We start from the raw sequence: 17374 nt of genomic DNA, 5'->3' as shown, positions 1-17374 counted from the left end.
TAAAGCTATTTTAGGATATGATAAGCGTATAGCGTGATGAGCGCCTGGCCAAGAGTTTGCAAATTTAGGCAAAGGGCGATATTTTGACAGTTTTGCTATCGAGACAAGGTTGCATGGATGAATGAGGGCTTCAAGGATGTGCGTCATCATAGCAAACTACTTCTCACGCAAACTTTTTTAAAGCGTTTTTATTTGTCGTCAATTCTTGCCAATTGTTTATTTTTCACCGTTACAAACATTTGTTAACTTGTTTCTTTATAACACTAGGTTTCTTACGGTAATGGATGAGTTTCGTTGCTTTGCAACCCGTGTGGTGGTTTTAGCCTCAAGATATTTTTAGCTTTTTGGTTTCAATCGCCTCAAGGCGTCCTTATCGAGGTTAGAACAAGTGCAGAACAGTGTTGGAGAGTCACGGAAGCGTCCCTTACCAAGTAGATACGCTAAGATCCCGATAAAACAGGCACAGGCCAATTAGTCTGTCTTTTCTCTGAAAGTTTTCGTCTCGGCTGTGGTTGTAGTTGTTAAGCAGATAGCTTGAGCATTAGTCGACCCGCACGCGACGGCAAAAATCTCAATATTTCAATTGATATTGTGCTTAGACTCTTAAGCCTCTTGAACTAATGGAACCAGTACCGATTCTCGTTTCTCAAGTGAAGTGCATCGAGGTTCATTAGGCAATCGATATTAAAGAAATATGCCACATCACGGTAGCGCACAAAGCCAAAAATAAAAGACAATTCCTTTGATTTAAGCTTCTTTTAATTTTAGTGCAGAAATTGCTGTTTGTCTACCTCGTTGTGTAGCTGGTATACTTGACACATGCCTAAATGAAGTAGCGAAACACCTTCGTATAAAACTTCTGAAAAAATAAACTTGAGTGCTTAGAAATATGCGTAGGTTCTAGATGCTTGGATTTCTGTTTTATTTGCTCGTGGCTTTAAAGTGTAGTCACTACGAAAGCGGCTTTGAAAGTATAAAAGAAGAGATGTCTCCAGTTCCAGACTGCGTGACTACAATTTGCAACCTCATGTAACTGACCTCGCCAGTATCATCTATATATATCGATAATATAGTGTCTCTCAGTCATGATGCTTCAAATCTGTCAACACCTGAAGATTTATGACCATTGCAACTTACTTAACTGCAGTATTTCAGTTGAAATACGTAAGCTTTGATTCTATAGCTTGTACTAAAAAAGCTGACTTTAAAATGATACCTCTTTAACGTAACGTTTTACCTCAATGCACTCATCTAAGATCCATAACAAAGTCAAATATCAACTTTATTTTTAGTTGCCCATCTAAGCGTGTGTCCTAAACCAACAATGCATTCATTGTACAATAAAACAAAAGTAAAGAGCGTGTTTAGACAAGTCAAGAATTCCTTCATATTCTGCTATACAGACTACTTGTCTGCTAATTGGCTTATCAGATTTATGGCTCATCGATATATAATCGACAGGGTGGCTCTTGTGCAATTGATCGTGACTTTTGACCATGGCCTGTCAAGAAGTTTGTCAGGCACGAAAACCAATAAAGTGCAATATTGCGTGCGCGCGTCGTGTGCGGCAAAAGACTGAAATGTGTCCAGTCTGCCGACCGTCCCCCAGTATCGTGCCGGCACGCTTTCTTAATTAACCAGAAAAAAGAATAGAAACTTCGGCTTTTCTTTGTACTTAACTTATATAACTGCTCCTTTTTGATTAACAAATAATCTTGAGTTTGAAACCTGCTTTTCTTATTAAAACGGGAGCTAAGAAAGGTTGCTTATTAGACTTATTAGGCCGGCGGTTGATTCTGGTTTCAATGGCATGAAGCGACTGCTAGTATCGCTGCTACCCTGGGTGGGATGCTGGTGCATTGCTAGTTCCCCCCAGCCTCCAGCATTTTTTCAGGTTGCTCTGGGTGAAGAGGTCTACTGAGAGAGAGAGTCTTTTGCTCAAGAACACAACACTCGGGCCAGCGCTCGAGTCCGAACCGCCCGATCCGGAGTCCAGCGCACTAGTTATTAGGCCAGCACAACTCAATATATCTTTAATCATAACATATGAATTACCAATCTAGTTCTGGTTCTTGGACATTTCCTCCATGATGGTAAGCTACTCAGTGTGGTTTGGGAGACCACTCTAAGAATCTTAGAATCTTTTGACTTAAAAGCAGCCTTTTTATTTTATAAAAATATTTTGTAATTTTGTAATTTTTTTAAGTAAACTTAGGTGATGAGTTTTACCGTGTGAAAATAAAGATTATCATCAGATCATCTAAACAACGTCTGTAGACTCAAGAAAAGACCACTTAGTATTTGTGAAAGGTGGACTCGACTCTCTGACTGCCTTCCTTATCCTGCTTTTTACGTAATCGGGCTGCAATTTTATGAGATAAATGGGCTCTACTGCTCCCGCCAGTTGGTCTGCGGTCGCATTGTACCAAATACCTACATGGCCTGGGATGTATTTTGTTTGGTAATCGTTTTTAATTTTGCTTATGATTTCCACACAAGGTTCCTTCACACGACTAGGTTTCAGTCTGGTACGAGGCTCAGAGTGTCAGTGCCTAAAACCACTCTGTAGTCCTCTGTAACGTTATTTTTCATCCAGGTCAGAGAGTACATGTATTGATAAAGGCCGGAAGGAAGGAGCTGGTTCTGCCTCGGATTCGACCGACCAAGCTGTAAGGTTAGCAAGGAATGAGCGATCCGTAGAGATGATACGGGGGGAGGGGGTTTTTTTCGCCGCCAAAAAAAAAAAAAAAAGCCCAAAAAAAAAAAAAAAAAAATTTTTTTTTTTCTTCCCCTCTTTCAATTTTTTTCCTTAAAAATTTTTTTTTTTTTTTTTTTTTTTTTTTTTTTTTTTTTTTTTTTTTTTTTTTTCACAAAAAAGGGGGGGCTAAACCCCCCTAGCCCCTCCCTCTGCGCGGTCCCTGTGATAGCTACTTGCCATCATTTGACTTTTGACTTCAGCAGCAGCTCTTGACTTCAGCATTATCAATAGCAATGTCTCTCCCTCGCCTAGTCCTGTTACCTACTATTATATCAACAGTTTTAAAGTACCACATGCTCAAGTACACCCCATTATCCCTAGCTACTTTCGTCAACGGAGCATTAGGTGATTCTCTGTTGACTGACGTATTCCTGAGCAACTTAGAGTCTGTTTAAGTCTCGGGCTGTAAGTTTGCTGCATGTTCAAGACTCTTATGAAGTGAAGGATAGCTTCCCATAGTCTAGATCACGTGACGCACCAGATTAAAGACCCTTTATTCCACCGCGAAGTACAGTAAAAACCCGCGTATAAGAACACCTATTTTGGCGGTCTCAGGCCCTGATCCTGTTTCTTATATAAAGGGTTATAATCTGAAAATCCAACCCTGTTTAAGATAGAATGCCTAAGTGTTCTTAAAAAACCGTTTCTAAGACATATAAGAGAACATCACTGGCTTTATTATTATAGATGAATTAAGCTAAGTATAAATGCAAACAATCGTAAGTCCTAATATTGAAGAAAATTGATAAATTCAAGGCAATCTGTACTGAATTTGGGTGAACTACATCTCTGTGGGCAAAGAAAAGTAGTGTTGATCTTTGATATTTTTCCATATAAGAACATACTTTCCTTTTTCAGGCTGAATGTGTTCTTATATAAATGGTACTTTATTTCCTAAAATCAGGCCCTCGGGTGTTCCCGTTAATCCACTTGTTCTTATACGCGGGCTTTATTCCACTGCCAAGTATTCTAGAATATTTCACAATCAGCGAAAGCGAACGTGTATTTGACGATAAAGCTACGGAGGTTCTTTTGCAGGTTTAGAGGATATAGCCTGCCATTTTCTGATGTTTGTCTAAAGTATTTTCTGGCACAATACTTCATCCTGATCCGGGACTGACTTCTGAATTCAAATCTTCATTCCCTTGCTCTAATAATGTTATGGCGTCACGGTGCTACCTTTAGCGACTTGACCTTGACGGAAACAAAGTCTTTATGTCCAGAGGTGATTTTAAGAGGTAAAACTCGAAAGAAAGTTTAAAAAGGGAAAAGTTAATCTTTTCAATCGCCATACAGAATTGCATGGTCATCAACAGTAAAATCACGGATAAGTAGATCAGCATACGCAAATATCTTCACCTTTAGCTGTCACTGAAATATGGCAAAAATTCAACTGTGTCAAGTATAATATTGAGCTTTTATCTTGTACTTTTACTTTCAGGCGGTATTGGGAGGAGGCTTATTTCCGGGGAGGGCATTTAAACGAGTTATATTTCACCATGCTTATAATTAGAGTTTTACCATACTGACGTATGATCGGTAGTAAATGCTACGGGGACCTTTAATTGCAAAGATCTTAATGTAATCTCAGAATACGTTCCCATCTTTGTTGACGCAACGATTCACCTGTATATGTCCGCGAAAAAGGCAGCACCAAGATACTGAGGTATCGAGGAAGCTTCGTCTCAAGGAGACGGTTAGACTTTCTCAAAGCCCGTTTCCGGTAGTAAAGTCATCTCGCGACTTGCGTTGCTCGCTTCTCGCGACTTCGTCGCTCAAAAGAGTCGACTTGTGGCAAGTCTAGGAGACGGTCTTCTTGTTTATTCATGCCTAGTTTTACGGTGTGTACTGTCCGCCCGAGACCATTGGAAAACGGGTGCTAAATGATGCTACCTAAAAAACTACTGTAGGAACTTGATTTCACTACTTACGGGAAATAAGCCTCAGTCAGCCATTATATCACAGCTGTTCATTTTCTGTTTCAGGCAAGGGTTCAAATTTGTCACAAAATAAAGCATCAAGCTGCCATTCATGATGAACATCTTGGAACATTCATTGTTTTTTCTGTGAATATATTCTTAGGGGACAGACCATGAAAATAATATATGATATAGTCCTCACCACTCACTATGTGGTGTTAAAGAATGATAATAATGTTGAGGAATAACGTTTAGTACAAATTTGTATAGGTTTTATCAATGAACAAATCTTGGTTGCTTTTACATCAAAATGTGTTGCCATGCCAGCGTCAAAAAAGAGGTCAAAGATACCCTATTTTAAACCTTTGGACAATATCTTATAAACAACTTTTGTCTAATCAGCGTGGAAAATTGGGCTGCGCGCCCTCCGTTTCCAGGCTGATTTATCTTCTGCTTTTCTTCTTCTGGGCCCAGTTGTTCAGGTGGTCGCTTCCCCGGATATCGCTTCCAGTGGTGTGCTCCTCTTGCTTCCCGATGTGATTTTCCGGTGGATGCGTTCCCCCTCCTGGGGCCTGATCTCCTCGTTTGTTAGTCGCTTTGACCAGTATATCATTAATATCCGTCGAGGACTCTTGTGTAGAAAATTGTCCAGATTCTTTTCATCCGTTCGAGTCATCTTCCAACTTTCCTTCCATACAACAACACTGTAATGACATTAACCATGAAGATGTTGGCGAATTGACTGTTTCTCCAGGTTTTACCCAGCTTGTTGTATGCTGCCCTTGCTTTCTGAAGTCTTGCTTTAATGTCACCTTCCGTACGCCTGACGTGTTAACACTTGCACCGAGGTACACAAAACTCTTTATGTTCTCGATGTCCTGCCATCCACGTTCAACCTGAGGAGTTTGGTCTTAAATCTTCAAACTGGTTCTTCTGGGTAGAATGGACGACTCAAACCACCCTAGGTTGCATTGCCACTCTGCTTTGAATGCATCTGAATGTACGTTTGCTGATTGCATGTGGTTTGGAGGCTGCTAACGGTACATACCGTATTTTCTCGATTACGCCCCCGGCGTTTTTTCAACTGGCCCGTTGCGATGGGCCGGCGTTTATTTGTTCAGGGTTTTTTCTGCCCTTGTTTCTAGAAGATTTTTTTCATTTTTTTGACTGCTTTTTAGACATTATTTTGCATTTACCTTATTGTTTAGGGGTTTTCATCACTTGAGACCCGCGTTTTCGGGGCCTGGCGTATCGAGAATACGGTATTTGTTGTATACAGCAACTCTTGATGTGCTATCTCATATAATTACTGGAACAATAATAAATAGGATCTATGGTTCCTACCTTTCCAAGTCTTAAATTCTTTTTCTATCTTTACTCAGAGTGTATGATACGGTATGGATATAACACTGCATGGAAAAGTCATGGATTGAACTATTGCCCTTGTAGAAAAACAGACCCCCAGGATGCTTGTCATGTGAGGAAAGTTGTTTCAGGGATCATTTAATTTATACCAACCAACTCCTGCCGAGTAAGGCCTAGGCTTGTCCTTCTCTATCCACAAATAATAGGGTACAAGTGTTCAGTCCCTTCATGATATCGTGGCTGACATTAATCCTCCTTGCTTTACTTCAGATCCCGCGTATGCGAGGAGGACGACTCCTGTTCTCTGTAACGAGGATGTTTTACCTTTTGTTATAAGTTTGGTAAAATGTATCACCGGCTACTGACAATCGCCTTTTATCCTCCTGACCTTTCCTTTGTACTTTGTACGAGGTTAAGCGCTTACTTTTAAATGGAAACACCGGCTCTTGTTCTTCTCTACCCTCTCTCTGCAATGGGAGACGGGTACCCTGGGTTTTTCCCGAACTCTTGCTTTGCATGTTCAGGAGTTCACATTTCAACTATGTACTCTGGGAATAACGATGTGAAACGAAGTTTCCAAAAACTTTTTCTCTATTCAGTACGTCATCAAGTTTAGTTATTTCTTATCTGAAGCCAGGATTTTTTTTGTCTGTAGAACGTGGACAAAATTCAATATTACCGTCATTTAGAAAATCGACGGAACGAAAAAGTTTAACATTATAGTCATGTCATCATCATCAGGTCTCTTCGCGCCAGTAGGCGCATAAGGCCGTATTTATAGTCATGTGGCGTATGCATACACAACTGCTGTGGCGCGCCAAGCATCTGCTTAGTAAAAGGGATTTCACGGGTACTGTAGTGGGTGACCGTGACTGACGCTGAGGTTAGGGTTGGTCTCGTTGGCGTTCTTTCTTTGCAGTGCTGCACAACTGGTAAGATATCGTTCTCGTATGGCTAGTGTGTGGCCGCCGACTGCGTCGATCTCGGCCTCTGGGGCTCTTCAAAAGTAATTTTGGTGATTTTCCTGGAGGGGCTGTAAAAGGAAACAGAAAACGATCGAAAGTTCAGTCGAAGAAGCACAGTAATAAGGCACGCGAAAACGCAGATTCCAACAATGGGTGGAGGTAGAAAAGAAGCAAGTTCCACTGACATGGTACGCGGATCAGGAATCTGGATCTTCCGTTTAGTGTGGCGGGTCTATGCATGCGCGACGTTGCGTATCTTCTGGCAACAAGACAAAAAATTGTCGGCCATTGTTATCCAAGCTGAAAATAGCACGCGCGATCGCGAGAAGCAGAAACTTACGACGTCAGGTTGCCCATAAGGTAATACGTCAGTTTACTTTCTAACACTGGGGTAACGTTAGCAGCTAGTTCTTGTTTTCTGAGAACCTGCCTGCAAAAGATATTGTTTTCCGATTGAATCTAGAATGTGCGAGCTGGGGCTGCAAAAGTAATCAATCGAAAGTTTAATAGTGCTGCCTTATAACCAACCAATAAATATTTACAAAAAGAAATGTCTTATGCGCGTGTACTTACTTACAAGAATTAATTTAATAGGAATGTTATGTAACAGTAACATGGAGTTTTAAATTGTTTACTTTATGAAACAAATCCCGTAGGGTATGCATATATGATTTATTTAGTAAACGTTCTAATTGGTAATAAACTCACACTACACACACTGATAAAGACACTCAAACGTGCCTAAGGAATTTACCCCATGTATAATATATATAATTTTCATTTCCCGTCCGAAAGGAATGCTCGTTAAAACTGCGGAAAAGCACGAGAGCGTTCCAGTCCTTGCTGGGTATTGCTGCTCAATTCATCTGAATTTAACCACCGAACTATCATGTCCTTTTTCTTGCTAGCAGAGTCCTCGTCAGCTTCGGTATACCCCAGGTCATGACATATAAGTGCTTCTTGGGTCAAGCATTTGCGGGCAATTACTTGCCCGGGATGATTCAACAAACTGTTCTTATCATTTAATCCCAAACAGTGTGTTCCGACAGAACTGTTGTTGTTTGTAAAATCAGATAAAGGCCTCTGCTCGAAGTCAGCCACTGAGATCTGAATAGCTTTGACAGAAGGTCGGTCTGTGGAGGGATTTTCGTACGTCTTGTTTTGAAGTGCGGATGCGTTAACTTGTACTTTGCTTGGGATCCATTCCTTCGTAGCAATTTCATTGTTTTCTCCGCGTAATGAAAGAGTGCGCGCCCTTGTTTTTATCGTCAGCTTCGGTAATGCATCCTTGATTGGCGGTAACTCGGCCGGGGCACTTGTTCGGCGTGGTCTAGATCGAGCTTCGTTCCAAACTGGCCTTGTGCTATTCTCAGTACTGACTTGTTCCGCATTGTTCTGCTCGTTTTCTTTTTTGATCAAGCCACAGGACAAATCGAGCCTTCTTGTCAGCAGTGTTTGTTTTCCGGAGACACGGCTTAACGTTTTGTTATCCATTTGTCGCAGAGCCCCAGGCTTTAAAATGAAAGCTACCTCAGCTTGGAAGCCACAGAATAATCAAAACGATAATGAGTTACTACCACTGCTGTTGCAGAGGGCAGTCATGGAAGTTCAAACGTCGTTACTTGTGACCGGCTTTTCGTTCCCATGAATAGCAGACATCTTTTGGTTAAGAGTTGTTTGTTTAGCAGCTGCTAAAATACCTCAGCTATTGAATTGTACATAAAACAATTAACTTCTGTACACAAAGAATAAAGAGTTTTACATTTAGATGTACTTAGCCCTTTCATTAATGTACATGTTTTTCTGCTTACACGAATAATTCAACATGCCAAAATTGTTAGGAATTGTAGACAAAATCGCGCCTTTGGCTTATAGAAAGCATATTCTCACTTAGTTGTGTTCTAAGATCTTATATTATTTTGCTTTGTTCATTGTTCTCTTCCATAAAGGTTTGATGCCAGTCGGCATCGACATCAACATTCAGTGTACTGTACAATACTTTCGAAAAGAATTAATTTCTCCAACAAAATGCGTAGAAGTGTTCTAACTCGGAGAATTTACGTCTATGGCCATAAATACGAAAAGTAATGAATAAAAAATGTTATTAACATGCCAGTTTGCAACCAGAATGGTCTGGCAGTGGATGCTTTTCAGAATCTTATGCAAATAATTGATCCTCCGGGAAATAAACAAACATGCAAATTACAAAAATTTAATGCTTTGGAATCACACTTTCACTTAATCGAGTAGTGTGAATAATGCCGTATGAATCTCCCCTATGTTTATAGTGTTTCAGGTTAACGTTTCACCTCTAAACACATTGAAAAAAAAGAACCAAAAACTTTCTCTACATTTCTGTGCTTATTTAGCCTTTTCTTAGTCTGCAATTAAAGTTGATTGTTTTGGAGGTCCGTTAATGTTATTAAACGTGCATTAATTTGTTTAACAATAAAAAGCATATGTAAGTACGCCAAGAACTGAAGACAAACTTGTCTTCATATAAGAGACGCAAAATGAAACTGCTAGCCCGTTAAAAAAAGCGATCCTAATTTTCTTTAAAGATATCGTATAGTTGTGTGATAATGTGAGCCGCGAATAAACAACTTAAGAAAAAGCCCTCTTTACAATTGGGTAAACCAGGGCACTAAAAAGGCCAAGAGAGCTCAGAACATGTCGACTGTAGTTTCAACAGGATTCGAAGTCTGTGCGATATTGGGTAATGCCCTAACAAAAACTATATATGAAGCCACAGAGAGTAGGAAGCGAAGATCACTTATAATCGACCCAAACGTTGCTATCGCCTTCGTCACTTCAAAAAGTTTTCTTGCGATCGGGGAGATTATATGAGAACATTACACGCGGACGATCGCTAACGTCTGCGGCGATTGGGGCGATATCACGATCGCTTGGATTGCCCGTGTTCTATCCTTCTACCTTCTCTTTCCCTTCTTTGCCTTAAAACTTCAATAACTGAGAAGATTGGAGGTCACGAAGCTTTTTCATTAAAGGCTGCCATTGTGTTGGATCTAGGGCTAAAATGATTGTTTGTCGTAGGTCTTCGCTCATACCATGCGATCGGGACGATAATATGAGAACCCCCGTTCGCTTCGAATCGCTTCGATCGCCTTCGATCCTCTCAGTATTTGCAAACGATCGATGCGATAGAAACGATCGGGGCGATCATTACACTGTATCATTTAAGAACCAACCTTTAAGGAAAATTCTTCAGTTGGTGATTTTTTCGATCCAAAGTCAATGAACTTTATTCCATAGATAATGTTGATAAGGTAAACCAACAGCTGACAAACTTGCAAGAAGTACTAATAATAAAATACTACCGTATTTCTCGTCTGTAATTGAAGCCCGTTGCGACAGAAAAAAGAGCCCACGCCCAGACTGCGGAAAGGAACCTTAAAACGCATTGTTCAACCAGTACTACTAGAACGAAAAATGGGCTTTAATTATGACTTCTGGTCGGTTTAATACCTTGAGTATACATGTAGGCATATTCTTGACCGCAGAGAAAAGGAAACTTACGAGAGTTAACTTCATCATTTCAAGTTATCTTAACTGATTTTTCTGAAACCGACAGAGAAAAAAAGCTGAAAACTTCTGTTAACATTTCACAAGATACGACTAAGTAAAATTCTTTTAGCATTGTGATCGAAGCTTGTTTTCGCCAAGCAAAGAAAGTTCTTTTTTTATATACAATAGAAAAACAAACTGGCCGGCAAACAAAAATCTTGTCCACGCGTTTACAAAAATCGTAAATAATCTGAATATAATCAAGACACAGTCACAAATAAAGAAGTTAGTCCTAATCGTTTTTCATCTTCTTCTTTCCATGGAAGTATCGCGTATAAACAAAAAATAATACACTTGCGAAACCCATTCCAGTGCAGGCACGTACCACATCATTTACTGGAAATGGTAAAGGAGTATCAACCACGAATACCAGGAATTCGTCCGTCAGGGAACAGAAGGTGTAATTCTCTTGTACGACACGAGCACGGAAGTGGTACAAGCCCGAGCCTTCAAACTGTATAGAGCTGTTTAGGTCCTGTTTTAGCACCGGCGACGATATACCCGAGAAAGTTAAGTCACTAGGTGAAAGTATTATGAAATCCCTCCTTTGATTCAGTTCTTCAAGATAAAACGGAAAGCGTAACGGTTCTTCTTCTCTGCCCTCTTGTAACACAACAAAGCGCGGGGTGAGTGTTTCACTGAACATCATGCGGTATACAGTATCGATACAATCGGAATGCTTAACAAGAGATGAGCCTCTCATTTTTTTAGTACATCCACAATCACAGCGGCGATCTTTTCCTCTGCATTGTTTGTATCGCAGTGTGCTTCGTGTTACGGCGTACGTGGTTTTGTAAAGAGGCTTCTGTGGGTCGACGTTGTAAGCATTTTTAGACATCGGTATTGCTTTACCTCGCGGGGAGGGAGCTCTGTAGTTGAAAGGCAGCTTCAAATTCCTCACAATCCCTTTGGAGTCAGTGATTTCCGCACTTAAAAAGTTATCCAGAGCGTATGGTAAAGGGTACAAGAAACGCAGCTTTTTAGTCGGTGGACAGCCCCCGTGCACAGTGTAAGATGCTTCCTTGCATAACAGAGACGCAGTTTGGTGTAATCTCACGGAAATCGATGATATTCCACTTATAAACGGTCTTTTTGTTAAAGTAACATGTAGGGTGTGATTCATGTTGGAATACTGGTACGATGACTCTACATAAAACAACAGTGTGTTCCCAATATACACTCTCAGCAGAGGTTTTGTAGGGTTCTCGTCGGCAATTGCTTTGCTTATGGCGCGGAGAGTGAATGAAAGGCTCTCGCTGGAATCCAGATGGTAGAGCTCAAGTCTGCTGGGCGGCTCTTCAATAAGAAAATGTCGACACTCGTCTTCAGCCAGCCACCAGCCTTGAAACTGAGGGTTTGGAATGTAAGGGATGTACGAGTCGATGCTAACGTCTGCCTTGTAAACACCCCAGTTGTCCGTATAGTTTCCGGGTATAATACTAGCTGAGGTCATGGCAACAGATGCGACTGTTGCAATAGAAGCGATCAGACCCCATCCACGCCCGTGTTTCAAAACATCCCCAACGTTTTCGCTTGAAAATGAGAACTGGTCATCATTGACTATCTCAACTTGAGCGCTGTCGATATCCGTTTGGCTGTACACGGAGTACAGGAGAGCCTACTGGACGAAAGGCATAAAAGGGACGCAAATCTATGAGGAACCAAGTTCCTTCTTCATATTCACCGAGGTAAGTTCCCGTATCGTTCTGTGATGCTGGTAGCCTTCCTGTAGCAGATGAAAGACTATTACAAGCTGTTAGAATAATGCTTATTCCACTGGAAAGCCGAACTGTTTTGCCGATGTCTTCACCTCGCCAGCCTGAATCATTCACTGAGTTTCGCAGCTGTAAATAAGCATATGAACCAGTGACGTTTATATGAAGGGTGTAGTGGAGGGCAGGGGCGTCTGATTTGTCCACGGGCGCAATTGGTTTGATGATGAGACCAGTGACAAGTGCACTAAAATCACTTGTATCTGAAGTCCGCTGGACTCCAGTAATCAGAGCCGAACCGCCATTTCGTGTTCGCAGAATGCGTCCAACATCAGACTGCTGAAACGAGTCAGGACATGCAATATGATCTGAGAAGAAGGCGTCGCCGCAAAAGGCCAAAAATTCTGCTTCCCTTCCAGTGACAAAATTAGCAAGAAGTGGTCTAAAAAGGATAGTCCTATCGGCTCTGATCTGTGAAGCTAAATCGATGCTGTAAGTTTTAAAGGTGAGCTGAGAAGAGGTGTTCTGTATACAAATTATGTTGACGGACGTTTGATGTTGAAAGTTGACAATCTTGAAGGAGCAGTTGGAAGATGAAGACGCCGGTTCAATCTGACTGACTCGTGGAATGCCCGACCAGCCACTGTATACAACGCCATGACTTGTAACCAAAACAAAAGCGTCTCCTAAGCTGTTAGCAAATAGTGACGACACTGAATCGCCTCGCAAGTGTGTGTCCAGCATCTTGTCAAACGAGTTCCCTCCGTCAAGTGATAGCCACACCTATACGTCCCCAAAACAAGTCTTGTAATTGTTTACAAGGAAAGTGGTTTTCTAAAGCATACGATACGTCCCAATTTCTTTCATTACACTGAATGTCTTAAACATAAATTTGTTTCATCGATTAAAACAGCTCCTACAAAATAATATAGGCAAAGGTAGAAATCCAGGAAACGTATCTTACCAGTCTTGCGTTTCCCAAACGCTCGATGCTATTTTAGGGCTAACCATTTTTTTTTCACTGTCATCGATTGTTTTTCTAACAAAAGATGCATGTCAACACCCAGGATCGAACTGCACACCACGTTAATCCTCCAAATCTCCGGAAAAATTCAATTATATAAGGTGTCTGTCACATCTAAAATAGACTACCCGATCCCTAACCTAAGCGCGAATCTAACTCAGGTCTAATAATTACCTTATTTAGGTCAATTTTTACCTAATAATCAGAGCACAGTTTCAACCTTGCCCTGGCGTACAACTAGAGCAGAAATGGCACCCACTCGTACGAACGGCTTAGTCAGTTATCAGTGATGGCACCGACCGTTAAAAATGATATCGGATGTTTACGAAGGGGAAACTCAGGAAACAGACTTCATTTGACTTATTACCAGTTCATCCACTCTTCCACAGAGGGAGGTGACGTTCGCAACTTCAGTCTTTCGACAGCCACAACGGCGGTTGAGTTATCATTCACATAATTACCAAAAAAAGAGCTAGGGGCATCAAACTAAACAACGTTGCAACTCTTTAGATGACTTACTGGAGCTGAATAAACGAGATAGCTTTGAAACACGTTTTAGAAACCTCTTAATTTCCGACTGATCGTAATGCTCTATAAAATGGTTGCCAAGTGTTCATCTTTTTCCTAATCTATCTAACACTTTATTTAAAATCTATCAGCTTACCTGGGATCCATAGACGAAGATGACATGAGTGTGAGCGTGGAATGCAATCTTTGTTAGGCTTACATTTTCTGGGAATCGGAAAACGGGTTGCAGGAGTTGGGAGGCCTGTGGATCAAGCACTGCAACCAAGGAACGGACCTGTGAAGACAAAAGGCATATATAACACAAAATCCTGACCCTATAGTTACAAGGACGTGTTTGAAACATGAACTTTTCTCCTACACCGTACTCGCACTCTTCTTCTGATATTAAGAACCACCAACCACTTTAAGACTGGTACCCACCCCCACTCAGTAAGTGTCGCGAACAGACTCAGCTCACAATTTTTTCCCCACCATTCTTTGAGGGCTAGAAACATGGCAAACATGTAGTGTTTGCAAGGCAAGCCAAAAATGTCTGTACAATTTTAAATGACTTCCGTAATAAAAATTATTTTGTAATTGCCATTAAATCTTATTTTTTAAATATAGACAGCCTGATAAAATTCCAAGCATGAAGCTGTGCCACTATAGTACTGAAAATCGCGCTCTCGTACTTTAAGTTTTAATTTTCCCACAAACTCTCACAGTCCTTCAAATTGGATCATTATAAAGTTTTGTTCTTCCACATCAATATAGTTTCCAAGAAAGGAATTTTTTTTCCAAAAAAATCAAAGCTTAGGGAAATTATTTGACATCAGAACTGAAGTCTACTTATGCCACTTCTCAATTTGCAAAAAACTTTACAACTGTTGTCAAACATAATAAAATGTTAATGAAGGCCTGTACCTTGTTAGGGTCCTTCATAAGTAAGACCATTGTATTTCTTTGAACATCCCATGCCATGCCAAGCATTGAGAACTCCTTCAGTGAGTCAGGGAATTTAAGAGAAGACCATTTATCAAATGGAGGTTCACTAGTGAGAATTATAGAACGCGCCTCGTCAGCCGGTGTGTAAATCAGATGTGCCACGTGTTCTTTGATTGACATCTCATGTCCATCGCATTGAGCTGTGTGGTACAGTTTGATTCTGTTGCGCTCCACTGTCGCGTCTTTAAATGCTTGATCAATTGTCGAATGAATGTTAGACACTTGAAAAAACTTCAGCTAAGAGAATCACAAAAAAAGATTCCCAATTATTCCAGTTTTAGTACCAAAAAGGAAGGACATACATAAATATGTTGTGGTTTAATTTTACCCTTGGTACAGTTTGGCATTTTTGTTTGTTCTAGTTTATGGTAATATAAAATAATAAATATAAAACAAAGGAAAACACCAAATTGTACCAAAGGTAAAATTGAACCACCTCGTATATCTGATATAAACTGCTTTGATCTTCAACTAATAAAACTGACATAGAGCAAGGTAAAGTTGGTAACTTGGGATGGACTAGCATCCCATCCAGGGGGAGAAGCTTGCTTTAAACATACCTTAGTTTTGTTGACTTCTTGCCCAACCTCATCCATTGATTCCGACCTTATCAAACCTTTTGTAGTTACAAGCAAAATATAATTGTCCACCAATGTAAAGTCCAAAATCGAAAGTTTCTCACAAGCGGCGAACGAGATTTCCTTGCAAATAGAATAATTGTCTGGGTGACCAGAGGAACGATGAAGAAGGTCATACCAGTGAGTAGTATTTGGAGTGAAACTTCCGTGAGTCACTGCTATGTAACTTCCTAAGATAAGGAGAGGAAATACATGTAATTAAGATACGTATTGATAATGTTATAGTAAGGTTTTGGTTTGTAAAAGCAGCTACAACAAACAAAACAGCAACGACAACGGACACGATTGCAAAAGCACACATAACACACGGTCGGCTGGGGGGGGGGGGACATCTACCCAATATACCGAAAATTTCCCCTCAAAAATACAAAAATTTGGAAAAACACAATATACTTAATACCCATAAAAAGGCCCAATTTAAAAGCCCCCTGTATATGGTATACCTAAAAACCCTGACTGACCCTGATATAAACAGGATCAAATAGACCGGGCTCTCAGAAACATAAATGCCCGTAAAAAAACTGATAAACAATCAGAGCCAAACATTTTAAAAACGCTGTTGAAGTCAGCATTTAGTGAAGGAAATTATAAGAGAAAAAAGTTACATAAAAATAAGTGAAAAAAGCTTGAATTTTTTACGGAGAAAATGTAAATCGGTTTGTATAATAATTTGTCGCTCAAACTAAACAACTATGACACATAAATCAAGTATTTATTCTGCATTAAATTCGATACAAAACCGACAAGACTTAAAGCATCAGAAATAGGAAATTCACCTCTGTAGTGTCTTACCTTTAAAAGACTGTTTGCCATCAAAAACAGGAACCAAAACAGCTACTCCTGAACTGCAAGGATGCTGCCAAACTATGACATCTACTGGCGCAGAAACTTCGTTGAATTCGGTCATGTGGTCGCCGAGCTCAACCGAAAGTAAAGGCTCTATATCTGGCATTACAACAGTTCCCCAAGATTCAAACAAATTGAGGCCTTGTCCAAGTTCTACTTTAAAAGTCCAAGGGATTTTGCCGCTGTTTGCTCCAACGTGCTGTTCGAGTACTTCGTGCTTTGAAATGTTCAACGTCCAGAAAACATTTTCGTCTTGGATAAGTTCGTCGAAATTGTAGGATTTTGACCAGCCCAGTGTGATAAACGTGACAGTTGGAGACATACCTTGGGCAGAATACTGATTTACCAACGTGTTTCGAGTATCTGAAGTATCGTTGCTTCGATTCCTCAACTGACAGTGAACTGAAAGAAAGGCATTCTTGAAATACAGAAGATTGTAAGGCTCGGTAAATTGAGAGGAAAAGTCTGTAAATACCACAGCTTCCACCATTCCTTTTTCACCATCGTAGATAAATGCGCTGCTGTTCGATGTCTTGATAAGTATTAACACAAAATGAACAGCTAATAGAAAGAAACCCGAACTTGCAGACATTTTCTTTTTGTGTGCGAAGGTTTTTGGTCTTTGGTAGCTCGCTGTACTAAATTCCCGCCAAAATCGAGAGGTACGCGGGGTAACGCGGCACTCTTTTGGCGGGAAAATCTGAAATGCAGAGCGCTCAGTTTACATAGTCACTCGAGTGACTGTGGTTTTAATATACATGACGACGATCATGAAATCATGTCATTTTGAAAACACTTTAAGCGGATCTCGGCAATTTTTGAAAAGGACACGGTTGTAGATGTAGATTTAAAAATTACAGACGTGTTAACATGACTGGGAACCCGTTGTCAAAATAATTTCTGTAAACATCCGTTTGAAGTATTTGCAGAGCAGTGGGCTCAACCTGGCTCAACACGGGGTCACTATGAGCGGATGGCATATTTTACAGGTGTTAGGTCGGTACTAGTCATAGCACTGTTACACAAGGCTATGGAGGGAGACAAGAAAGG

The 17374-nt window shown here is 40.5% G+C and overlaps 1 protein-coding gene across 1 annotated transcript; it reads right to left on the bottom strand.

Moving 5' to 3' along the window:
• Nucleotides 1-8740: 8740 nt before the first annotated feature.
• Nucleotides 8741-16954, bottom strand: LOC144642998 (cation channel sperm-associated auxiliary subunit beta-like). Its single transcript, XM_078502115.1, is given in 6 exon segments — nt 8741-12186; nt 12188-13087; nt 13993-14130; nt 14760-15077; nt 15401-15648; nt 16271-16954. Coding segments are annotated over 6 exon segments (3612 nt in total). The 5' UTR covers nt 16917-16954; the 3' UTR covers nt 8741-10824.
• Nucleotides 16955-17374: the final 420 nt, after the last annotated feature.

Source organism: Oculina patagonica, chromosome 2 (assembly GCF_052425735.1).
Source record: "Oculina patagonica isolate OP01 chromosome 2, crgOcupat, whole genome shotgun sequence".
Classification (NCBI taxonomy): domain Eukaryota; kingdom Metazoa; phylum Cnidaria; class Anthozoa; order Scleractinia; family Oculinidae; genus Oculina; species Oculina patagonica.
The sequence above is the reverse complement of the archived record's forward strand: the minus strand, read 5'-3'. Positions and strand labels throughout refer to the sequence as shown.